Source organism: Musa acuminata, chromosome BXJ3-6 (assembly GCF_036884655.1).
Source record: "Musa acuminata AAA Group cultivar baxijiao chromosome BXJ3-6, Cavendish_Baxijiao_AAA, whole genome shotgun sequence".
Classification (NCBI taxonomy): domain Eukaryota; kingdom Viridiplantae; phylum Streptophyta; class Magnoliopsida; order Zingiberales; family Musaceae; genus Musa; species Musa acuminata.
Window position 1 is genome coordinate 9,123,766 of NC_088354.1, and position 25,575 is coordinate 9,149,340.

General features: G+C 39.6%; 3 protein-coding genes and 2 long non-coding RNA genes across 7 annotated transcripts; 4 read left to right on the forward strand and 1 right to left on the reverse strand.

Annotated features, from left to right (window-relative positions):
* Positions 1–16: 16 nt before the first annotated feature.
* LOC135641705 (FHA domain-containing protein FHA2-like) lies at positions 17–5,468 on the forward strand. Its single transcript, XM_065157346.1, has 4 exons — positions 17–155; positions 827–1,525; positions 3,295–3,452; positions 5,114–5,468. Exons 2-4 carry the CDS (start codon positions 841–843, stop codon positions 5,321–5,323), a joined length of 1,053 nt encoding a protein of 350 aa, XP_065013418.1. The 5' UTR covers positions 17–155; positions 827–840; the 3' UTR covers positions 5,324–5,468.
* A 562-nt stretch (positions 5,469–6,030) lies between these two features.
* Positions 6,031–8,701, forward strand: LOC103987603 (galacturonosyltransferase 8). Its single transcript, XM_009405949.3, has 2 exons — positions 6,031–7,542; positions 8,230–8,701. The coding sequence occupies exons 1-2, from the start codon at positions 6,145–6,147 to the stop codon at positions 8,503–8,505; spliced, it is 1,674 nt and encodes a 557-aa protein (XP_009404224.1). The 5' UTR covers positions 6,031–6,144; the 3' UTR covers positions 8,506–8,701.
* Positions 8,702–9,566: 865 nt separating this feature from the next.
* LOC135586459 (nuclear transport factor 2-like) lies at positions 9,567–14,944 on the forward strand. Its single transcript, XM_065156588.1, has 10 exons — positions 9,567–9,690; positions 9,786–10,017; positions 10,092–10,229; positions 10,345–10,627; positions 10,718–10,941; positions 11,817–11,991; positions 12,085–12,206; positions 12,311–12,376; positions 14,006–14,072; positions 14,465–14,944. The coding sequence occupies exons 2-10, from the start codon at positions 9,967–9,969 to the stop codon at positions 14,680–14,682; spliced, it is 1,344 nt and encodes a 447-aa protein (XP_065012660.1). The 5' UTR covers positions 9,567–9,690; positions 9,786–9,966; the 3' UTR covers positions 14,683–14,944.
* An 823-nt stretch (positions 14,945–15,767) lies between these two features.
* On the reverse strand, positions 15,768–16,687 carry LOC135641755 (uncharacterized). Its single transcript, XR_010497785.1, has 2 exons — positions 16,379–16,687; positions 15,768–16,182 (listed from the first exon to the last, which is right to left on the reverse strand). It is a non-coding gene; the product is annotated as an uncharacterized LOC135641755 (long non-coding RNA).
* A 724-nt stretch (positions 16,688–17,411) lies between these two features.
* Positions 17,412–21,891, forward strand: LOC135639816 (uncharacterized). Of its 3 annotated transcripts, none has more exons than XR_010497043.1 (3): positions 17,510–19,145; positions 20,364–20,580; positions 21,514–21,891. It is a non-coding gene; the product is annotated as an uncharacterized LOC135639816 (long non-coding RNA). The 3 variants fall into 3 exon arrangements; XR_010497044.1 differs by having other exon boundaries at positions 20,364–20,547; XR_010497042.1 differs by lacking the exon at positions 21,514–21,891 and having other exon boundaries at positions 17,412–19,145; positions 20,364–20,706.
* The last annotated feature ends 3,684 nt before the right edge of the window (positions 21,892–25,575 follow it).

Sequence of the window (25,575 nt, forward strand, 5' to 3'; positions counted from 1 at the left end):
TCTTGTCACGGTTCTTTCCCTTGGTTCTCAAGCTGGTGATCTGATTCAAAGTTTCCACACTCAGAAGGGAAGAAAAGAAGGATAAGAAATAAGAGCATCCAGAAGAAGAAGAAGAAGAAGAAGTGGAGAGCCGAAGTCAAGTTGAAGTGCAAGAGGTATCCGTTGAAAAGTCACTATGCTTAATAGATTTGATATTTGAGTCCATATTAAACTACTAAATTGAATCGAATAAAGAAGACACGATATGACAATGTTGGGTTTTACAAGTATTTTAGGAGATGGGAGCAGAAAAGGAATCTTATGATTTAGAATTTATTTATACAATTACAATCTCTAGGTTTTGATGATAACTATATTGTGGAATAAAATGCACTTATTTATTTGTAAAATAACTGATTTTAGATAAATAAAGTGAAACAAAAAAATAAAATTAAGCTAAAGGGATGAGATATTATTGTGTGAGTGATAGGCCTCAAATTAGAGTACATTATGAACATCATTTGATATAATATATATATATATATATTAAATTTTTAAAAATAAAATTTTAATTACGAATTAAAAGTATTTTCATAAAAAAACGAATTAAAGAGGTGGATAGGAAAGAAGACGGTGTGTAGGCTGCACACGGGATTCAATGGATTGGGCCTTTGCGTTGTGGACACAGGTCGGGAAGCCCAATTAAATGGTGGCCTAAAAAGAGAGCTCCTTGAGACACGTCTTTTCTCTCTCTCTCTCTCTGCTCTTTTCTTTCTCTCGTGAATTGAGGAGCGCTCTTTTTTCTCTCTCGCGCGCGCTCTCTCTCTCTCGCGGTTGCGAACGGAAGGCTGACCAAAAGCCATGGCAAAAGGCCGGAGCGCCCGCGGCGCGGAGGATGGAGGAGGAGGAGGAGGAGGATCCGCTATCCCGGGGGTCGACGCGGAGGTGGGCTTCGCGAAGCTCCAAGGCGAGGACTTCGAGTACTACATGCAGACCTACTCCATCATCCTGGGCCGCAACAGCAAGACGTCGGCGGTGGACGTGGACCTCGCCACTCTGGGCGGCGGGATGAACATCTCCCGCCACCACGCCCGCATCTTCTACGACTTCCCTCGGAGACGCTTCGCCCTCGAGGTCCTCGGTAAGAACGGCTGCCTCGTCGAGGGCGTCCTCCACGTCCCCGGCACGCCGCCCATCAAGCTCGATTCCCAGGACCTCCTCCAGATCGGGGACAAGCAGTTCTACTTCCTCCTGCCCTCCCGATCCTTCTTCGGCGGCGGCGCCCCTGTTCCCCGGCAGCCGTCTGGGGTCTCTCTCGCAGCGTACCCCGGGCGTGTTGGCCCTTTTAATCGTGGCATCCTCGTTCATGATGAGGAGGAGGAGGACGACGATGATGATGATGATGGGGAGGAGGAGGAGGATGAGGATGAGGTTAGAGGAGCCGTAGTAGCTCGTAACGGTGGCAAGAGGATAAGGAGGGATTTGGGAAATGAATGGGAGGAAAAGCTTGGTAGGGCAGGGAAGGCCGGACCATCACAGCGTCCAGGTTGGTATCAGAATTCCTCTTCCTTTTCTTTGACCAACAAAATCTCCTCTTTTGCATCGATCGTCTAGTTTATGTTGTTCACTTCTCTTACATTTGTAGCGATCAGTTGAATAAGAATTTGGTTCGAATTTAATCCCAAGGAAAAAAATTGTGAAAAAAATTGATTTTTCATTGTAATTCTCTACGTGGGAGGTGTTAGGGTTATTGCTTTGGCTAGAAATTTAACATTTGCTACATGTCTTGCAATTTTGCATTGTCAATTCAGGATTTGTTAGGTATATGTATTTAAATATTAATCTTTACAGATCTTTTCTTTTTATGAAGAAGATAAATAGTGTTGCAGATGCTGTGACACAATTCATACGTACAGGCATAAGTAAGAAAAGAAATAGTTAGCCTGGTGCCCAAGGCTCCCACTAATGTGAGGTTTTCGGATAATTGATGTGTGCAGCTTTATCCTTAAATTTGAGAGACACAATTCTTATGCCAAATGTTAAATCGATACACAGCACAAAGAGTTCAGAATATCTTGTTAGTGCAAGGAAGAAAATGATAAAAGGAAGAGGTTCATTCTTGCACCAAATTTTTACATCAACCTGACAGACCATCTCTTTCGGATGTTGTTTGGTTCGCTATAAAAATGCCACATCCTTTACTTTTACCAATAGCACTCAGTTCTTTCTACCTGATATGCAATTGACAGATTTGAATCATATGACTCGTTCTCACTTCCCTTTAATACGCTCTGTTTCAATAGTTGAACCATTTCCAACTTGTGATGAAACGCAGGATTAGTTAGATCAGAATCCTGAGGTAAGTTCTTTTTTGAGTGTGTGAAACATTTGTTTTTTTAATTTTGATCGACTTCAATTGTATATAAAACAATATATTACTTCCACATATTATTTGATGGAATAGTGGATTACTTATCGAACATTCAACCGACCTGTCCTCTTACAAGAGTGGAACTGAATGATATTGTACTTTGATGTAGATCTTGCAGTAGTTGCTTGTGCTAAACATTCTCCTTTGTTGTGATGGCTGCTGAAGTGTACTTTGACATAGTGGTCAATAGTCGATACTGACATTTGTAGGATTCATTTTGCTGCACTTGGGAGTTGGTTACCAACCTAAGACTGAACATGCCTCGTATGATCATTTTGACTAGTGTACCAAACTTTGCAATACCACTATTGGTGATTACTAAATTCTGTTTTAGGATGCCAAAGTTGACACTGCCTTTTACATATTTAAGGGATTTGTCTGACTGCTTCTATACAAGATTTCTTTGGATGGCATAATTTTACTCTTTACTTCACTGCATAGGATATATGAGTCTTCATCAAGTGAATCAAAGTCCCAATCAAGTTGCAGAAATCACAGGACATTGTTGTCCTTCTCTTTTAACTCATATACTAGGATTAGTCTGCACGTGTAGTGAGAGTCTGAAAATTAAAACATACAAAATTGTATACATGTACGCCTGTTTTCCTAAATAATGTTCGATCTCAGGACAAGGATTTAATGTTCCTTGGCACATTCCATGTCGGTAATCATGGCAGGATTTGCTCATGCTAGCAATATACAAAATGATGAGTTGGCAACCCTCAGCATGGCAGAAACTCCCTTGATTATACTTGTCACATGGTACAGTGTATCTGTAAATCATCAAAAACCGTGTGTCGAGTTATATACTTTGACTGTTATCTATACTGATGTTATGTGTAGATTACCAGAAAATAAAAGCTCCATTATATTCCACTCTTCAGGGACAAAGGCTGAGAGAAGGTCAAGGGTTGACAGGGAAGCAGATAATCAACAACTCTTGGCATTGGAAGAAAAGGATGTCATCTCATCTGTAGCTACATTGCTCGCTGATCTTTGTGCGCCAGGAGAATGGATGCCTATGGAGAAACTTCATGCGGAGGTTGGTTACTATAATTTTCTGTCTAATGTTTTGCTCTTTTCATGTTACTCAGTATGAGTTATCAGGACAGTATGATAATATAATTTGTATGAGAGTATAATTTGTTAGAAGTACAGACAAGGATAGGCTCATATCTTATAGTTTTATTTGCCTAAATTAATGCATTAGACCATGTTGCTCGAAAACATTACATGGACGTAGGCAATGAGCAAGCTTATTTCAAATAAAAAAATAAAGCATTAAAATGGATATATTTTGTTTCAGCAACATGCGAATTCCTTTCTGTTGTCGAATAATTGACTGCCGCATTAGCTGATGAAGTAAGGGTTACATTTTTCCCCTTATCTTGTATTCTTGAACGACACCTTTGGTGGCCATATATACTTCTGTTAAGGTTATTTTCTGCTGTTCTTTCACATTTTTTGAAAATGTCTTTAGATCATTGATTCTTTTTGTTTTGGGGCATTGCATTATGGATGTGCATCCTTTTGTGACCATATTCATTTCTACAGTAAAGATCAAGAATTCAGTTTTGGTAGCATGGTCTTGCTGGTAAAGTGGTTCAGTGCGGCACAGCGTAAAAAGTAGAATGGGCATGAGGCCCATGCCTAGCAACGGTATGTCAGCATTTGACATATTGTTAATATGTGTGAGGCGATTGCTCCATGCCATGCTGACATGGAATACTCCACGTGGTTTGGATTGATAGAGCTGGCATACGAAAGATGCTTTAATTCCAGAAGAGCCATCAACTTGCTTCATTTTGGTGTAGGTGTCACTTAAGTGATCCTCATAGTGTTGTGGTACATACAATTAGGAACTCATCCCATATCCAGTGCAAGGGCTAATACAAGTCACCTGGGAAAGAAGAAAAGTTAGAGCTATGGAACAGAAGTATGAGAAACATAAGGTTGGGGTCAATGGCTTTAAAAAAGAGTTGTGAGGATTTCCACTAAAATCATCTTTCTAATAAATTAAGATTTAATCGTCATCTCCATCAACTTAGTAGTTGTTATTGTTCTATTATGACTTTGATTTAGACCAAATGGGATTTTGCACCCCTCCATCTATACATTTGTGATTGAATAGCACTAGTACTTGGCTTGTATATGGATATGTGATAAATGGTGACCCATTTCATACAACATAGTAATATTGTCCCTTTGCGAAGGGTGTGAGCCTCCTTAAATATTTAAAGATAGTATTGATGGAGCCTCGTGCATTGGGTACACCCTTATTTCATACAACACAGGTTGCAGATTAAGGTTATGAGAATTAAGTAGTATTTTATGATAAGAACAAATTGAGAGAGCACATCCATCCTAGTTGCATTGACAATCGACCACTGTTAAAATAAGTTAGATCGAAGAGCATAAATTTCCCCTTATGTTTACCTTTATTTTTCTCTCTTCTGTTTGCTTTCGGTGCCGATATTTTCCTGCATTCTCGAGTTCATAAAAAAATGCAAGGAGTGTTTGTTGACTTTTCTTTTTTTCCCTGTCATCATGCATCTTGTTTCTCTGAAAGATCAAGTAACATTGCACGTGGTATCAGTAACTTGTTGTTGATGAAATGCTTGTCCTTTACCATCTTCAAACCTCTTACTAAGATCTGAAACCTGTGGGCGATTTCTAATAATCATTTTTTTGCCTTTGATCCAGCTAGTTGAAGAGTATGCCAATGTATGGCATCACAGCAGGGTAAGAAAATACCTCACAGCCGAAGACTGGCCACAAACTGAAGCAAAAGGCAGACCATGGTTTGGCCTCCTGAAGCTGCTCCGGAAGTACCCAGACCACTTTGTTATTAATATCCAGTTGAAGGGAAAGATTACATCCGAGTTTGTCTCATTAGTTCCATTGCCTTCCTGATTTGTTTGGTTTGGTTTCATCTATATTGATTCTCACAAGTGCAACTCAAAACCAAACCATGTGACTATCATGTCTCATCTCTTCTTTGTTTCTCAAGTTGATCTCAAGCTTAATAGACAACATCAGTTATACTTGTTCCTCCGAATCTCGTGTCGATGGCTGTGATAACATTTTGATCTGATTAAAAATGACCGGTTTGAATTGAAACTCAAATTGTTGATTCAGGAATTATGATCGTATGTTTAAAATATTTAAAAATAATTCAAAATTATATGTAATAAAAATTTAATATGTCAAAAAATAATAGACAACTAAAATAATATTAGACAAATGGAAATGAAATTTAAGTCATTATAATATAATAAAAATAATAACATCAATCAGTATGATAAACATAAACCTTAGTGTATGATTAAGTAACATGAAATAATATTAAAAAAGAAAACTCGGCCGGTCCGGTCTGGTTCGACCCGACCCACCGACAGGTGTTAGGCCGCGAAGCACAACCCACCGTCATCGCACCCAGCTGCCGTTGCACTCCTCCGCGGGACACATGAATTCCTCTCTTCCGCTGTCAGCCAAAGTGGCCGCTCCCCCGCCTGTTCCTTTCCTGGTTCTACTATAGCCGGGTCATGTTAACCTAAACCATTCTGGGGGAACAGTATATTCGTCAGTTCCTTTGGCACTAACACCGCGCACTACTCTACAGAGTTTGTAGTGATCAATGAAGCATAACAATAAATAGGGTTCGTTCCGCGGTCTCCTCCGTCGCATACTTATCTTCGTCTTCTTATCGATTCTATCTCGAAATCCTAACCAAGATGGCGATCCGCCTTCGAAATCCTGGCCGCAATGCCATGATCCGCCGCTTCTTCCTCCTCTGCCTCGCCGTTTCCGTCGCCGCCCTCTTTATCCTCGTCCCCTCCACTACCTCCGCGCCGGTGATGACCAGGAAGGAGGAGGTTGGTTCGTCCTCGTCCTTGCCCTCCGATTTGTACTCTTCGGGCCTCCATTACGCGCGGCGGTCGGTCCTCGCCGTCCGATCCGACCCCCTCCGGGCGCGCGCGGACCTGATTCGGAAGCAGGTCGGCGACCACGCCGCCGTCGCCGCCGCCTACGCCTCGTTCGCGCGTCGGCTCAAGCTCGAGAGCTCGAAGCAGACTCGCCTCTTCGCTGAGCTCGCCCGCAACCTCTCCCTCCTCGTCGGCGCTCACCGCACGCTACTCCACCGTGCCGGCCCCATCGACGAGACCGCCGTCCGTGGCTTCGAGCGCGGCGTCAAGGACCGCATCCGCGCTGCTCGTCTCCTCATTTCCGATGCCAAGGACTCCTTCGACAACCAGCTCAAGATCCAGAAGCTCAAGGATACAATCTTCGCCGTCAACGAGCAGCTCTCCAAGGCCAAGAAGGCAGGCGCCTTCTCGTCCCTTATCGCCGCCAAGTCCATCCCTAGGAGCCTCCATTGCCTCGCCATGCGCCTCATGGAGGAGAGGATCGCCCAATCGGATCGCTACGTGGATCCACCGACCCCTCCACCAGAGCTCGAAGATCCTAAGCTATACCATTATGCTATTTTCTCAGACAATGTCCTTGCAGCGTCCGTCGTGGTGAACTCTGCCGTCCGCAACGCCCGTGAGCCCTGGAAGCATGTCTTCCACGTTGTTACAGATCGAATGAACCTTGGGGCAATGCAGGTTATGTTTCGCATGAAAGATTACTCCGGTGCCCACATTGAGGTCAAGGCCGTGGAGGACTATAAATTCCTCAACTCTTCTTATGTGCCAGTGCTACGGCAGCTTGAGTCTGCAAACCTTCAGAGGTTCTACTTCGAGAACAAGCTGGAGAATGCCACCAAGGACACCACTAACATGAAGTTTAGGAACCCCAAGTACCTGTCCATGCTAAACCATTTAAGATTTTACTTACCTGAGATGCACCCGAAGCTCCACAGAATTCTCTTCTTGGATGATGATGTTGTGGTGCAAAGGGATCTCACAGGACTGTGGAAGATTGATATGGATGGGAAAGTGAATGGAGCAGTTGAGACATGCTTCGGGTCATTTCACCGTTATGCACAGTATATGAACTTTTCACACCCACTGATCAAGGAGAAGTTCAACCCTAAGGCATGTGGGTGGGCTTATGGGATGAATTTCTTTGATCTTGATGCATGGAGGAAAGAGAAGTGCACTGAACAGTACCATTACTGGCAGAATCTGGTAAGTTACTATCTTTTTTAATTGTCTCCTTTACAAAAAACAAAATTCTTTTGGGAATTGAAAGTAAAATCTAGCATGTATTTCTTGTCCAAACAATGGAGTACAAAGTAAGTAGAAGATAAATTGCATATAAACTTTTTTCAGTCAGCTAGAAAGAAACTCATCTTTACAGGGTTGAATCTGTATTTGAGATCAGCGTGAGAGGAAATATGCTTGATTAATTATTCACTAGGTTTTTCATCAAATCTCGTTGGCAGATTAACATTTGTAAACCTGATGTTTTTTAGGGGAACTTTGTTCTTGATAAGTTGCATGCCGCAAAAACCAAAGCTAAACATACACTGTATACTACAACAGTTACAACAACTTTTCAACCATGGCTTATCTTTACTAAATTCAGTCTATAAATTTTTTATTAGCACCACAATAACAAGCAAATTTCGGTGGGGAATAAAGAAGCAATTTCTTAGATAGTCTATTGTGTATAGAAGTTGTAATATCCTGAAACATGTTCTGCCTACTGAATGAAAAATTATATTTTGGATAAGCATTTTTTTTTAATATATAGTTTAGATGTACTAGGAAGGGTGATGTTGGGGAATTCCTTTTCAGCAGCTTGTTTCATCACTTTTCATGCTATTCTTTTTCTTCTAATGTCTGATATGGAAGCACCCGCTGTTGTTGCAGAATGAGAACCGAACATTGTGGAAATTAGGGACTCTTCCGCCAGGCTTGATCACATTTTACTCCACAACAAAACCCTTGGACAAGTCCTGGCATGTGCTTGGACTTGGATATAATCCAAGTATAAGCATGGAGGAAATCAATAATGCTGCTGTTGTGCATTTTAATGGAAATATGAAACCTTGGCTTGATATTGCCATGAACCAGTTCCGACATCTGTGGACAAAGTACGTGGACTACGATATGGAGTTTGTTCGCCAGTGCAATTTTGCAGCATAATGAGAATTTATACAGCCAGAGGCCCAGGGCTTCTGTTGGAAAACCAAACAAGTATGGCCACACGATTGTTAATCTTTATTGTTCGTAAGGTTTCAATCTGCAAATGAATGAGAAAGTTCAAATATTATGCTAGCATATGAAATTCCTCTATGTTTGTCATGATTAAGTTGCCTCCTTAAATTATTCTTTCTCCTCATGCCTATAATGCTCTATTTTTGATCTTTTAGTCTAATTTTCTAGAGCATTTGGCTCACACAGGATCTCAAATCTTGGTCCCATGTCACTCTTGATGGATTGCAGAACAAATATGGCACACCATTAATACTGGAAAATATATCAACTTATACGTTCCAGTATCGGTAACAAAATATAATTATAAACACTGTCACCATCAACCTATATGATCCAGTATTGGTCTTTGATTAGTATGGGAAAATATCAGTCAGTATGTTCAGGTCTGTGTATGGGTATGAATTGCTAATTGAAACCTTGGATTTATAATGCATCTCTACGTGAACTTTGTTATGTATCACGGGAAAGAATGCCATATCTTTCTATTTAGCAGGAAATTTTTCATACCTCATCCACGATACTTTTCATGTATATCTTGTGCTGGTTGTGTTTATGTATTTAGATGTTCTTTAGTGAACATGGTGTTAAAATTGGGACACTATGGGCTTCAACTTGATACTCTTGTGCTTTTCTTTTGATGATGCTTCATTGTGTTGACAAGTAACACATTGCAAATGCAGTTAATAACACAATCTCTGTTCTGTTGACGGAGATTGTGGCTTGTACGAGGATGGAAATTGGTTCTGTTTTGAGATTGTAACTATAGAACGAGGAGTTCATAGAAAAAAACTTGCATTAATTCTGTAGCTAAGGGTTCAGAATAGTTGTCTTTGACCGTAGAATATCTGCAATCTTTCATGGCACTAATAGCAGTTCATACTTTTGACTTGAGAACCGCATGCTGACTTCGTTCATCTTATGACCATTCCACAAGCAATCAAATCGGGATGTTTCCCGCACATGAATTAATTGTACGGTCTTGATTTGATTTAGTCCCACCGAACGCACGTGAATGGTCCATTCGCACGCGGGGCCGACGCCGGTGACCCACGGCTAACACGTGCCAGAAAGGGCCAACATCAGTTCTCACGTGCCAATGTTCGCCTTAAAAGAGTAAGTGTAAGAATCGAACCCAATTGGAGAAAATTGGATCAAATAAATAAAACAATAGAATTGCCCTCTTTCTTATGTGTTTTCTTCCATTCCAGATCGGAAGCTCCGGACCCTAGAAAAGGAACCCGCAGGAGAGAACCCACCGGCATTTCCTTCTTACCCTCCTCTTCAACCGCCGCATATCAATCTCGAAACGCGAGCCTGTTCGGCCCCGGCAGCCTTCGGATCCGTTGCTAGGGTTTTAACCTTTCCTTGCTTGAGCTACCCGTCGCGGAAATGGCCGCCCAGCCGTCGAGCGCCGAAAGATCTTCGTTTTCCGCTCAAGTGGTAATGGATTCGCCTCTTTTTCGCTACGTTGTTCCGTCTTGTTGTTGTCTTTAGCTCGGAGGTTGGTGGTTCAGGTGGGGAACGCGTTTGTTCAGCAGTACTACCATGTCCTCCAGCAATCGCCGGAGCATGTTTACCGGTTTTACCAGGATAGCAGCAAGCTCGGCCGGCCGGATGCCCATGGCGCCATGAGTTCGGTCACCTCCACCGACGTGAGTACGCAAAACCTTACATCTTTGTTTGGGTTTTACATGTCTTCAAGAAAGATGGAATCTTGAAGCCGAAAGATTTCATCTTTTTATGAGGAACTTCTTACATGGGATGTAGGCGATCAATGCGAAGATATTGTCCATGGGCTCTGTTAGAGCGGAGATGACATCGGTAGATGCCCAAGAATCTCTCGGCGGTGGGGTGATCGTGCTTGTGACGGGGCACCTTACGGGAGAGGATAATGTTAAGAGGGACTTCACCCAGTCCTTCTTTCTTGCTCGCCAGGACAAGGGTTTCTATGTATTGAATGACATATTTAGGTTTGTGGAGGAGGTCGATCACCAACAGGGACACCAGGGCTTGGCAAATGACTCTGGTGCACCTCATGCGCCTGAAAGTGGTTTGTCTTCTAAAGATCCCAAGGCTTGATTGTCTTCAAGTTTTATTGGCGTCTATGGAAATTTCTAGGCTTACTTCTTTTGACCTGCAGATTTACCTCCAGAGGAAGAGCAGCATGCTCCGGACCAAACAGACGTCTTGCCAGTAGAAGAAGAGGAGGTGAACGAGGAGGAAGTCTATAATCCTTCAGACAATGGGGAGGTTGTGGAAGAGGAAGAACCTACAGGTGAGGTGATTAATGAAGTCCCAAGCAATTCTGAATCAAATGCTGTCACCGCCCAAGAAGAGATGCCAAAGAAATCATATGCCTCAATTGTAAGTGCCTAAGTTGAACATTTTGCTATTTTTTCCTCCTATGAACTCTTGTTCTCATCATAATGTATGTTCAAGTTAGTCTAAAGTTATGCATCTAATGTTTGGATGACCACCGACCAAATGTTAAGACGCTGGTCCGTGAGGAATAAGGCATAGTGGTTCTTTGTTTGCCAGTATTCTTTTAATAATACTACTTAAAGTTCTAGTATATTCCCACTGGTTAGTAATAGGATCTATCTATTTGATTATTCTACATTGCAACTTCTATTATTGTGAGCAACATATTGGTCAATTTCATCGAAAGGCTAATTAGCAATCTATCTTTTCTAAAGTTTTAGTCCCACATATCCAAGACAATAGAACAAACTAGATGCCTTTTAGGTTAAATGATCACTTTATAAAGATGTGAAACTTAATATTATCTATGGACATAATTATATAGGTGATTCTACAACAATATCAGTGGTGTGACGTTCATTTCTCCTTCTGCTCCCATAGAGCACACGATGCAATACCAAGTATCATTAGCACTATAAGCTGAAGTTTGATTATTTAAACCATATGTTGTAGCTCTCCATTATGGGACCTGGATGCTGGAAGCTTCTAATATAGTTCTTTTTATAAAGCTTGTTCTTCTGAAACATCTGCAAGGTGAATTTTGTTATCATCTCAGAATATTAAATAATGGGTGGGAATTCCAAGACATGTATGCTTTTAGTCCACCGTTCTGACTTTTCAGAATTTATTGTGAATATATCTAGTTTTCTTTTGTTCCAGATCAATGAATTTTCAAAAAGATAATGATTTATGTTTAATTTGCGGAACACTATTACGAAAACTAGTTGTAAGAATAGCTTGTTGGATCATGGATGCAGGTGAAAGTCATGAAAGATAGTGCTTCTGTGTCAGTTCCAACACGTGCTTCTTCTATGCCAACATCAATTAAAGCAGAACCACAGGCAATCCCTGCTCCTCCAGCAGCTCCAGCATCTGATATGTCTGCATCCAGTTCTGCTGCTGCTGAAAGTAGCAATGTCCAAGAGGCTGAAAGTAATGATAGTCTTGTTTCAAGCTAATCTTTCTGTATATTAACTACAGCATAACTCTGTTTTGTGAATTTCATCCTCTATATTCTTCTTTCAGCTGATGGTTATTCCGTATATGTGAAAAGTTTGCCAATGGATGCAACACCTGCTCAACTTGAGGAGGTGTTTAAAAAGTTTGGTCCCATTAAGCCTGGTGGCATACAAGTTAGAAGCCATAAGGTTTGTATATACTTCCTCTCCTTGAAATTTAAATTTCAATTCTCCCATCAATTTTTTTTAATATTTTCGGTATTATAAGAAGATTATGTTTTAATTATCTGCAGCTACAAGGTTTCTGCTTTGGGTTTGTGGAGTTTGAGGTGACTAGTGCTGTTCAAAGTGCCATAGAGGTAAATCTATATATGGCATCATTAACTTCGATTTGATTTATTCACTGTATGCTGCTTATACTATTAGTAAGATGTTGATTCAGTTGGATCCATGTAAGATCCAAATTCAAGTCCATTAAAAACTGAATTGATCCACACTGAATATGTTAAAAGGGTGCTAGATCGATGACTGAATGCATGTACAATAACAATCAAATATTGGGTTGAATATTGAAGTAAATGTGGTGTTTGGATTGTGCTCAATATTCATTTAGGTTGTACATCACAACAGTCAAACAATACGCACCATTCAAGTCATGTTAGGTTCATGTGTAGCTTATATCACACGCCAATCAAGCATTAAGAATCATATTAGTTTAATTTTATACAAAATATTAGTATACATCAATATTTACTTATGGTGTTTTGGGTTCCGTATATGGATTTTCACCCTTAACTTAATATGATGCATTACTAGTTGTGACTTTAGAACATATGCTCATTTCATGGCTTCATGCATCATGTTCTCACCTGAAGAATCAGATTGGATTCAAGCAGGTAATCAGGTTATTGAGGTCCTGTTGCAGCTCTAGATATGAGTGGTTGAGTTAGTTGAGTAAGAGAAGCTAGTGCCATTGGCACCTGGACAACTTCTTTTCCAATCTTGTTATTTTTATTAAATTTGAAGGTGTGGTCTGTATTTGTTAAATTTGGTTTGCTTGTGTAATTGATTATTACTCATGGTTCTTAAACTTCCTTGCTGGCATTTGGTTATTCATATGATTTATAATGAATCCGCATGTAAATCTTCATGGTACATTTCATTAGAGGCTCAGAGTTGCACTTAGTTTCTGGCCCTCTGGTAATTTAGTTTTGGGCAGTTTCCAATTTTTACTCTTATCTTTCTTGCTTTGGTTTTCATTCACTACACTATCTGATTTTTGTGGTGTTTTTAGGCATTTGCTTGCAACTTTCTCATACTTGTCTTTTGAGCAGGGTCTGTCGTACCGAACTGTATCGCCCGGTACGGGCGGTATGTACCGGTCCGATAGGTTGTCGGTACGCGGACCGTCTGTTACGGGTCCGAGTGCATTGTACTCGGCACACCTGGGTGTACCGCTCGGTACACCTGGGTATACCGCTCGATATACCGTACCGTACCGGTACCGAGCCCAGGTCGAAATACCGGTATGGTATGATATTGCGAACCTTGCTTTTGAGTTTTTTGCAATCACATCACATGACTTGCTTTATCTCACCGGTGGCTCCACTTGTTGAATATTGTGGTGCTTGTTGGTGCTTTCATCCAACATTTATCATTTGGTTATATGACCTTCTAATTTTGGGAAGTGCTTAGCTATATTTGGTTATTGCAGGACGTAGTTAACATTTTTTAAGATTTGTAATTTGTTATGCAAAAATCTTTTCAAAGCCTCAATATATGGTTAAATAGCAAATAATATGGAATGAAGATAATACAGTGTGTGTGTGTGTGTGTGTGTGTATATATATATATTCTTTTTGACAACTTAAATTGAAACAGTTTTAATTTTCATCCCTATCTATATGCATTTAGTTTCGAACCATATATTTTTTGTCTGATCCGTGATTGGTGAAACAATTTTATGTTGATTTCATTTCAAATTGCAGGCCTCGCCCATAATGATAGGTGGTCGCTCAGCTTATGTTGAGGAAAAGCGTGCTCCAGGCTCACGAGGCAAGTGCCTGATAGATTTTTAATTCTAGACGTTTGCATGGATGGTTAATTTTTCATTTTCTTCTACATTTTAAATTTAGTTATATATACTTCTTTTGCCAGTAATTTCAACACAAGTTGGTTTCATCAGTTTGAATTTGTTATCACCATTGGCACTATAAGCAATTTTTCCTGCACAAATGAACTGAACTACCTTAGTATAGAAAGCCCATTATTGCAGTGTAAGCTCAAATCAAGAAACATTTGCACCAGGGTATGTTGCTTTCATATTGCATTTTATAGAATTGCAAGACAAATCATTGATGGCGCATGGGCATACCTAACTTCTCAAATTGGATAAACATCTCTGCCTGTGTTATATTCTAATTATTTCAAACTTTGATTTCTGCCAGTTGGTAACAGAGGAAGGTTTGCGCCCGGTAGAGGGGGTGGGTTCCGCAATGACGGTAGAGGACGCAGCAACTATGGTGGTGGGATGGGATACGGTAGAGGGGACTTTGGAAGCAGAGGTGGTGGTAGGGGAGGATTTTCAAGTCGCGGAGGCGATGTTGGATACCAGAGGGTTGATCATATCAGATCAAGCAGTAGTCGAGGAAGCCGTACTGGTTGATCAGCCGCCGGCCGTGCACCTGCCAGAAATTGAACAGGGGCACTTTCATTGGGCTTCTAGTTTCTAGCTGATCAGTTATCTGGTCTTTAGATTGGTTGAAATATATACATATATGAGTATCTTCTTCTCTGTTGTTTCAGCAACTGTTACAAGATGTTTGAGTTAGTAGTGGTTTTGCTTTGTTTTGTTTACCGCACACTAATTTTTTTGCTAGAGATGAGCAACCGTATGCCAACCCTGTGATAGTAGGGTTCCATTTTAATTTTGGAGTTTTCCTTGTACTTTCTGATGTGGTAGGATTTCTGTTTTCTTTCCGCTTTGCCATCTGTGTGGATCTGAACAGGTGACTGAATTCTCTTTGTAATGATCAAAGGCAATCGATTGATGATATTGCTGTTCAATGCTAATCTTGTTGCGAATCACGTGATCCAACGGATGAATTGCACATCGAAGACGATACATTCTATACCATGCAATATGTGTTTGTTGGCAAACGCACAGCAGGCGGGTAAAATGTGAAAGGATATGCCAGAAATTGATACCTCCACACTATGCTCGTCTTTGTATCGGAGAAAGATTCGCGTAGAGTCCGTCCATCGATATTGAAAGGGATATGATACATCATTAAACAGGTCGCCTAATGAATTCGGTTGGCTTTCAATTGTGTCCAATCCTACGGTATACCAAAACCTCTCCCTTCGCTCCTACATTTTTAATGAATTTATACTTTTGGTACCAACTTAAGACTCATTACCATAAATCGTTATTAATATATTTACTTGCTCCGTCTAACTCAAGTATTCTCGACGATTGATTTGCTATTGTCATGCTCGAATTTTCCTCCTATATATCATTAGATTTATTTGTCTACATGTGCAGCACAAAATATATTTTATCGATCTCTCGATTCAAAAGGTAAGTAGCGTTATGAGGATGAATTCATCAAATGATCTTCCAATTTTTTCTTTATCTTTATGCATTTAAGATGAATTTCTGGATGCTTCATGATCAATAACTTTAATATGAGAAATGGAGAGAGATGATTTATGCTGCAAAACTCAAGAAATGCCACCAACAAGATCCCATGAAATCAACAAACAACATTACATTGAACATGTGTACAACCAATCAGTCAACAACATGAGAATAACTGAGAAAAAGAAGCTGATAGGCTGTCAAGTGCACAAAAATTTAATTTGGCCTGATAGGCTGCTTGGTCTGTGTGGTGGGCAAACAGGAGGCCTGTTGCTCGACAAACTGTGCCTCCTTGCGCTTAGCAGGGAAGAAGAAGAAGAATAAGAAGCCTTCTTTGTGATGATCCTGGAGGAAGCCTTTGGAGACAATGCTTTGTGGCTATCCAACCCTCCTCCGTAGCTCTTGCAGGAACTGAGTCTTCTATTGCATGGCCTCTCAGGCTTCACGATATCTTCTAAGCACCGCACGTTATCCAGAGAAGTGAAGGACTGTGACTTCCCATTGAAATGCTTCGATAACCCTCTCCTGTTTTCCAAGAGAAACAATGACACTTTGAGACGATGATACCGCAAGTGTTCATCCTTAACCGGCCATGTGCCATAAACTATGGATGAAGAAGCAATGACTAAAGGGTTTCATGAGGCCAATCCGATCTGATGCATGTATTGATGGCTCCATGCTAACAACTTTACAGGATCGGAGGGGTGGTGGTGGAACTTACTTGATGGGAAGCACCGAGATGAGGGAAGACATCTCAAAGAGAGACCCCTCTTCGAGCTGATCATCCAACGACGACGACGACGATGACGACGGTGGACACGAGGACAAAGATGAACTCGAGGACGTTGCATCCTCCATCGATTCCCGATCCGAGTCATCCTCTTCGCTGTAGAAGGAAGACATGGATTCGAGCTCTTCCTCCTCATCCATGATCCCACGCTTATTGTCTGACAAGAGAGACGCCTCCATGCATCCACTGAAGCCTCGACTCAGCTTGAACGGAAGAGATGGGAAAGAAAGGCAAGACACAGGGCTTCTGCAGTGGGGCATGAGGAGGATATAATGGACGGTGTGGGGTTGGGATAAGCTTTCAGGTTTCGCTGTTGCTCCCACATAGATTCGGTTTTATCCTCATGTGCTCTCAGGCTGTCCCCCTCTCTCGGGTAAGGGAGAGGAACTGGATAAGAACTCCACATCCTTCCCACATAAACTCCTCCCTGTCGACACCCAAACCCTTTGGAATATTAATATCACATGAATACAATATCCTGTTGTTAATTTGATGCAGAAACTTCGCATCTTTCTGCGCCACAAACACCTGCTGGTTGCTGTGTCATTGAGGAGTAGGATCATGTCTGAGATGGGAGACCCTTTTTGTGGCCTGCAAGTAATATGGTCCCACATGACAATGTCTGGATTTGTTTATCGCCGCAAGATCTGTAAAGAGCCACCATGGATCACATTTGATGGTCTTGACTAAGAAATCTTATCTTGCTCTTTATTATATATGTATATAGGAGCAGCCAAGAATGATTATAACTAGACTTTACAGCTTCTTTTTGAGGTGACACCAAAAGAAATCATGGTTGTCACTTGTCCACGGGTCATCTGAAGGGTCAATGTTCATCCAATTTTGTTTGACAACAGAAGAATTGCATTATTAGTTTTTTTTTCCTTCTGTGTAATATCCAATTTGTTTATTTATTTATTCCCCCTAACATGTTTGGCATTTCAACCCTCGTGGAATCCCTAAATTGGGTCTTATGGGCCGAGCTTTTGGGCTTCTTTGGAGACGTTCGGCCCATAAAGTAATCACGTGTCGGCCACACATATCGCTTCTCTTCAACTCCCGTGCTTGAGGAGACGTTTCTGTTTTTGATCTCGCTACGCCTCGGCGAAACGGTAACCGCCTCTTCTTGGTTCATGATTTGGAGTTTCGCCCGCCCTTTCGCGGTCGCTCTCCCGTGGCGATCCTCCATCGCCTCCGCAGATCTGGACGCTGCAGCGGTGAGAAGGGGGCTTTCCGCCCTAGCAGATCGCCCTGTTCCCGGCCGGCCTGGCCTGGACCCCAGCGTCGGATCCGTGTGGTGTAGCTAGGGTTCCCCGGCGTTGGGAAGGCGCCTACGACATCCACATCTCCCAACTCCTCGGCGTCCACTACATGGCCGGTGGTGACCTCGTCTGCGAGGAGCTCGCCTAATCCGGCTCCATCTATCTCGAGACAGGTTACCTTTGCACTTCTTTCCCATCTCATTGACCTAAAGATTCAATGGTAAGTCCGATGATGACCCCTTTTAAGCTGAGCATCGTTCTTTTAATTCGTTAGTTCGTTCTTTCCTTCTTCCTTTCTTTCTTTCGCTCATTCATTCGTTTATGAGTCGTGCTGTTAATCTGATGAAATAGAAGACAGTTGACATGCGAAGCGATTATTACCTTGCGAAAGGCCAATTGTTTCTTTAATCTTTCCTTTGATGAAGCGTTCAGTCAAAAAGAATACGGCTAGGGTTTGAGCAAGAACTAAGAACACGAAGCCATAGAGTTATCCCCTTGTCCAATTTACTCATATGTTCTTTCCCAACGTTGGCATCGCATATCTACTTTGCCCATTAGTAAAAAGGTAATACTGGAAGTGGAAGCAAGGGAAAAGACTTTTGAAGAATTCATGTTGTTCTGTAGAGTGTCTGGTCTAAATTTAGAACAATGTAATGGTCATAATTCTAGAAAGGGCTTATTAGGTAGAATGATGTGAGCACGATAGCTTATCTCCTCTAGGTTGGTTAAATTAGAACATTCTTTTATCATTCTCTTTATCGATTGCATGGGGGCTTGATTATCATAGGATCTTCTTCTTTCTGTACATTATATTTGAGATATTGGTTAGTTGATTTAGTTTGAAAGATTGATGTCTTAATTTCGATTAGGTTTAGATATTCCACTCAATTCACTGATAACTGGACATCTAGCAGAAGTCTAGATGGAAACTGGTCTGGATTTTTCTAAGCTTATAGATTCTGTAGGTTAATAGTAGGACTTGTTTAGCATGGGAGATAAATTGGTTCAGTGGTCTAACCTCTTGAATGCTTAGTCAAGAATTGATTATTGGAAATGAGATGCATAGAATCTATTCTAGTCTGTGAAGTTCTTTTGTGCTTTTAATATTGGTTGCAAAATATATTACTTCACATGCTAGTGTCGGAAATCAGTTCTTGGTTAGAGGGAGTTTTCTTGAAAACCATCTTTTGTTGGACAACAAATTTCAAATGTTTAAGTTACACTCAGAAAAAGTAGCTTGCTCAATTGTATGTGTGAAACTTGTCTCTTTTTCTTTTTTACTTTTTTTATGCCATAAACATGCTTGCTATATTGCCCTTTGAAACAATGTCACTAATCATCATTTTTTTATTGCCACTGCAGCTTGCTGAAAATGTTAAATCATAGAAATTTGAGATTTATGTTAATGGTCTTCTGGGAACAGCGTATTACAAGCAGTGAGTAATTCGTTAACATGAAGCATTTGAATAATATTTACCACACCTGTTGATCATGTTATCTATCCTACAAAAGAATATGAAGCAAGTAAATATGCATTCGAGTTGTTTCTAATTTGCCTTAGTTTATGCCATTAATTTATATCTGCACTTATGCAATTGTGATCAATTGTATTTTTCTTCCATGGTATGTATGGGCGTCTAAAAATTGCTTTCTCATAGTTATACTGGCAGCTCTTTGGTTTCTGTTTGTATTATTCGAGCTTTCCAATCTCTGTGGACAGTGCATGAGATTCCTGTTTATGGTCATGAGCATTCTGTTCTGTTTTGTGTTAGTTTAATCTATTTCCTTGAGGTCATCAGGACTATAGAGAAGTAGGTAGGCCAGATCATATATAGACTTCTGCATTGTTTTTTTTTTTTTTTTTTCTCCCGTAGTTTTTCGTATAACCACAGAATGTTTGTGTTCTTAGTTTTTTCTTGGCTGAAAAAAGAAGCAAAGATTAAGACTACCGGTAGGACTCTTTTTGAAGTGCCACTTCAGCTTTATGGTATTTCCTTATGTAACTGCAGAAAGAATTTAAATAGATAATTCAATTCTATTGGAGATTTTTTTTTAATTAAAGAGTGTTGGAGATTGTCTTTGAAGAGTTGAGCGGTCGATCTTCTCAATCTCTTTTAATCACTGCTGTCTTTTTCTGTTCTCAGGAAGTTGATTCAATTTGGCATTCTTTGTTTTTGTATATGTATTCATTTGTTTCCTAATATAGTATTCCCAACAATAATATTTTATTCTAGAAAAACCTGATTCCTAGACCAACCATCTGACTGTTTCAACCATGGACTGTCTAGATCATGAAAACTGGACTAGCTGGTCAAATCAATCAAACCAAGTTGCATCATAGTTAGACTAATCAAATTGGAGCCAAACTAATCCTAGACATGCTAGACTTTACCAAGATCAAAGCAAGAAAATGCACACTATCATCTCTTCAATCCCACTAAAGAGAAAGACGAAGAGAAAAGAGAATTAAAAAAAAATAAAAAGATTGCTTGTGCAAGATGGTAAAGAAAGGATTGTATATCGACAATGAAATGATAATATTTAACTTTCCTTTGTACCTTGTTTATATTTTTAATCTTTAGCTAAATCCAAAAAAATAATGTTTTGTTTCACTTGGTTCGACAATGTCTCATGGCTACGAAATTGTTGCTCAGGAATGGTTGATGGGCAGCTACAGTCAGGCAGTGGAAGAATTCTGCCACCCGGGAAGTGTTATAAGCACCAAACATCGAATACCACAAATTGTTGCTCGGGAACTTGTATGAACTTTGAACTCAGCCCACGTATTGAAGAGGGAGAATTGGATCGTATAGTCAAAACGACGCCTACAATACATAGGTTGTCTTGAACTATGTTTTTTTGATGCCTTGGGTAGGGTTCTGAGTATTGATAAACTTATTCTCAATGTTTAAACTTATTTTTTGTTATTATATGCTTTGGGTGCTCTGTTTAAACTTGGTTTTATTATTATATAATTCGATAGACTCTGCTTTTGAAGGTGCAACTTTAATGACAGGATGTTGCAACTTTAATTATATATATATATAATTAAATATAACATAATTCTTAAGTTATGTTTAATTTTTTCATAAAATATATATGTATATCCTTGTCATGCCTTTGCCTCATCTGTCAACTTTCACCATAACTAACCATAAACCTAATGCAAGGAAAACAGGGTCACCTCTCGCACCGATTAAAAAAAAAAGAAGGGAAAAGAGTCCGAAGAGGAAGAAGTCACTCGTGTCCTTTTCTACCTGAGCAAGGGCCGACAGATTAAGCAACCATGCACGAGCACAGACATGACTAAAGTACAAATTCTTTAATATTATAAAGATAAAATTCTTTATGTTGCTAATGTTCTCATCATAATTGGTAAATAAGGAGAAAAATGAACTCAATGAAAAGAGTTGCATAAATGAAAAGATCTTGGTCATTCATTTTATCTGTTATCGTCTTGCCAATCATTTCCAATGATTTATCTTCACTAGAGTGATTCATGACAGGAATATCTGATTGAACTGCATTTTTTGTTATATATCTAGGAGATCCTTTTAAACAACTATCATTCTCCATAGCAATGTGATCAACAGCAAGCCCATCATTTTGTTTTTCCAGTTCCTTGGTGGCTGCAAGCTGCATTTTAAATTGTCAGCACCTAATTCCCTTTTGGATGAGCGGCATTTTTTGTTATATATCTGATTGAACTGCATTTTTTGTTATATATCTAGGAGATCCTTTTAAACAACTATCATTCTCCGTAGCAATGTGATCAACAGCAAGCTCATCATTTTGTTTTTCCAGTTCCTTGGTGGCAGCACGGCTCGATTAAAGTGGTGGCTGCAAGCTGCATTTTAAATTGTCAGAACCTAATGAGATAGATACAAGAGTGGGATCCTGAGCCGGACTGCCAGTTGATGCATTCTTAATGCCACCTTTCACAGAGGCACGGTCTTCAGAAGTATGTGTGAAACCTTTCACCAGGCAGTTGAGGCAATTTGGTTTGTTCTCTGCTGTCTCCAGCCAAGTGCTTGCAACTTCATAGTTTTTTTAAACTCTTTGAGTTTCATTTTAGATGAGACCACTGACCTAGAAACAGAAGCAGGAAAGCCAAGTGTAAGCCCACTACGTGTACAAATACCACTTACAGATGGATAGTTATGACCCTTAACAGTTGATAACTGCTCTTCAGTTCCAGTGGATGTAGTTTTGACTGTTACTTTATCCTTCAGCTAATGGCCTCATTTCTGCACAAGTGGAGAAGTGCATAAAATCTTTTTGGGCAATGCATTCAGTACAGCCCTGGTTTTGTTTCTGAATGCTATCCTTCTTTCTTTCTTGTTCTTCAATAACCTTCACAGAAGGTTGCTTTTGACAGCCCATGTCCATTTCTGATTCTCCTGTTAGTTCAATATCAACTGTAGAACACATCTGAGCTGTGGGATTCTCAACAGAAGGAATATTACACTTCTTAATCTTCTCTAATGAAGATTCTTCTACATTACTTGTAGAACAATGTTCAGATATTTTGGAGTGATCAAAGCCTTTTAATTCACTTTCTACATGTCTTATTCCAACACTTCCTACCTACCAAGTTCTAGCCTTCATTTTTCCTATGACATCAGAAAATTTCAATGCATCTTTGGTGTCCAAATTTGTGGGAATAGGCAAACCATCTGTCATTTATTATTGATTTATCGAACCGTATAGCCTTCCTGCTACATCATCTCCCAGTTTCTCACCATAATTAAGACCTGAAACATCTTAAAACTATGGACTATTACAGCCTTCGGCATCTAACTTCCCATCAACAGAATCTTGGAAATGATTAGTACTATCGTTGTTAACTAAATATTCATCAGCATACTGATCCCAGTTATATGGAAATCCAATCAAGAAATGATTGCAGACCTGTAAATACGATGAGCTAGAAGGCATATAGTTGACAAATTTGTTAATGCTAAACTATGCAATGACAACAGTTTACAAATTCTATGCAGTTGTAGATTAATTATGTCTTATGAATCAGTTCAAAGTCCTTCAAGATGAAGGCTTTCTTTCATAACTTATAATTACATAAATACAACACTTCCCAAAGAACATAGGAAATTCACTAATCAAACAATGGACTGTCAGGACTAAATATGAGTGTCTGGCAGGATTTTCTTGAGCTCACTGAATTATTAGTATAAAAGAAAAAAAGATCTCACGCCTCAACAGGAAAACCATTATCTTGTGTATGTTCTTTGTTTATCATGCCCTGAACTAAAACAGTAATACTGGCTGCGGTCTCAAGAGTATAAGCATCATTTCGTTTAATAACAGGTGCAAAACTGAAAAATCTAGTTACATGTTGCCTGCAGTAAAGTTTCATATAGTAATAAAACCATGACAATTTTAATAATAAAAAATTTAACAGAGCAGTATATCCTTGAAAAAACATCAAGTTGCAATAAAATTTTCATTTCCATTTTCATGCCACGGGACCAACCAATCATCTCAGTGCAAAGTTAATGGTACACACATTAAACTGACAAGCAACAAATAGGGAAGTCCATTCTTCAAAAGGTAATAAAGAAAGCAACATGCAGCAGTAGATGGTGAAACCAAATGCATGAACTTAATCACACAGCTATGCAAGTATATTTACTTTCTCATACCAGGTGATAAAAATGACAAGATTAGAAAATAAAACCATGATTAGAAAACTTAACTAATAGTCTACTACTTCAAAGGAAAAAAAAAAAAAAAAAAACTAAGAACATGGAACAACGATGCAAAAGGTATAACAAAAAGGAACTTAACAGATCCAGAACAGATATTTTCAACCAACCATGAGGGAACGGAAATGAAGACTTCAACTATCCATATTATTGGGCCTTTAACTATGTAATAAATTTGAGGCCTAGCACTTTGATCATGTCATCAAGAAAGAAAAATATTCCACTCATTTCTACTAAGACAAGGTAAACAGATTATTGATATATAATCAGTCACAGAAATGGACATGTCAGCTACAAGTAGTAAATCAACCACCTTAAGCTCATTGAGCCCATATGTACCCATTATTTCTCATTCATCCTTTGAGATTCTTTAGAAATCCAGAACAAAGTGTAACAACCTAGAATAAAGTGTTAGTTCCAAGAAATTGCTTGAGAACCTTTAGAGATCTTGTGCAAATGCTACTTGAGTTTTGTCATGATAGATGCTCCAAGTTTCCACAAGAAACAAACTCCAATTCCTTGATAGATTGTCTTAATGTAGTATTTGTTATATATTTGGCAAATACTTTACACAAAATTGCATGAGATTGCTGCTAGTGCATGGCTTTACCATTCTAGGTAGAGAGGTTTTTATGGTCAAAATTAATAAAAATTGTTCATAATTAATGTAATTTTTTTTTTTTGCAATTGAAATACATTTATAATATATTGAAGCAAAGATATGGACGCAGTATATTTATAATAAGCACATGATGTCTACTGAGAAAACAAACATGACGAATCAGAGCAAGGATCATAAGATGATGTCTACTGAGAAAAGTATTTCACATCCTATGAATTACCACATGAGATACCATACAAGATACGGTGCTTCCAATAAGCATTTCTTGCCTTCTAGGTGATATACTAAGCGATCAATAACGATCAAAGAATACACTTAGTTTGAAGAGAAAAAACATGATATGCCAAAAAAAGGAACTAAATGATTCGTCACAAGAAGAATCTTGCTTGAGGAGATATGATCACCTTAAGTAGGTTCTTGCTGTTCGCGAGTATCTAAGAGAGAGCAAAATAAGGGCGTTCTTTACCAATAAGCCACAGCAGGACACGAATATACTAAACTAGCTCAAAACAGGAACCACGGAAAGACTCACCTCGTCGTAAACCACCCTCCGACGGCCAACCTTTTCGCCTCGACCCCACTTTCCACTTCAATCAACCATCAATCGAACAGAAAAACCTGCATTCTTCGTGTTCGGGGCACCAAGAAGCCATGAGACGTTAATCCAGGCTCGAAACCCTAAAGTTTTTGCATCTTAAAAGGATCAAGATTGAGGGGAAGAAAAAGAAACGCACCGATTTCTTGTCCGCGGAGGAGGAAGGGGTAAAGGGCGTCGCCGGCGCGGCGCTGGACGAGGGAGCAACGAAGGGCTTCGCCAAGAAGGCCAGGCAGCGAACATTCTCCTCCGCGGCCATATTGGCAAAGATGGGGCTTCTTGAATCTGTTTGGCGGGATAAATGATGATCATATTAATAGAAATAATAATAATTACAGAACAGAATTCTGGGCTTACTCACTTTGTACCCAAGAAATAGTGAAAGGGACCCACAGGTGGCTTTTTACAATTATCGAGAATAATAATGGGCATTTTACCAAGAAAAGTTCACATAATAGGCTTTTTGGGTAGTTTATTCACCAAATTGAATTAAGAAATTTCTAAAAATCCAAAATAAAAAATTAATAGAATAATTATTCATACCATATTTTCATTTTATCGTGAATGTTTAAAACGTTTTTAATAAGCTTTATAGTAATATTAATAAAATTAAAAAAACTAATGAAGCAAAAACTCACAGGTGGCTTTTTACAATTATCGTAAATGAAATGTATTGCTTTGGTGCTCCTCAGCAAAAACTCATTATGTTAGATTCTCTGGGTAAATTATCCAAAAAAAATATAATAAATTCTACGTATAATTAGTCCAATTATTTAAAATATAATTTTAAGAAGTATTGCTACATATAAAATAAATAAATAATGATTCGATTAATGCGTCGATGACTGCGAAGCTGATGACTAATTAGTCATCAGCATGAAGAGGACGAAGGGAGTCCCACCACGTGTCCACTTACGTGTAACACA

What these genes read in the sequence shown, in the direction of transcription:
- LOC135641705 (XM_065157346.1), top strand. Translation starts at nt 841, where the DNA reads ATGGCAAAAGGCCGGAGCGCCCGCGGCGCGGAGGATGGAGGAGGAGGA. An exon ending in CGGACCATCACAGCGTCCAG is followed by an intron (nt 1,526 to 3,294) that starts GTTGGTATCAGA and finishes TCCACTCTTCAG; the next exon opens with GGACAAAGGCTGAGAGAAGG. An exon ending in TGGAGAAACTTCATGCGGAG is followed by an intron (nt 3,453 to 5,113) that starts GTTGGTTACTAT and finishes CCTTTGATCCAG; the next exon opens with CTAGTTGAAGAGTATGCCAA.
- LOC103987603 (XM_009405949.3), top strand. Translation starts at nt 6,145, where the DNA reads ATGGCGATCCGCCTTCGAAATCCTGGCCGCAATGCCATGATCCGCCGC. An exon ending in ACCATTACTGGCAGAATCTG is followed by an intron (nt 7,543 to 8,229) that starts GTAAGTTACTAT and finishes CTGTTGTTGCAG; the next exon opens with AATGAGAACCGAACATTGTG.
- LOC135586459 (XM_065156588.1), top strand. Translation starts at nt 9,967, where the DNA reads ATGGCCGCCCAGCCGTCGAGCGCCGAAAGATCTTCGTTTTCCGCTCAA. An exon ending in GTTCGGTCACCTCCACCGAC is followed by an intron (nt 10,230 to 10,344) that starts GTGAGTACGCAA and finishes CATGGGATGTAG; the next exon opens with GCGATCAATGCGAAGATATT. An exon ending in GCGTGCTCCAGGCTCACGAG is followed by an intron (nt 14,073 to 14,464) that starts GCAAGTGCCTGA and finishes GATTTCTGCCAG; the next exon opens with TTGGTAACAGAGGAAGGTTT.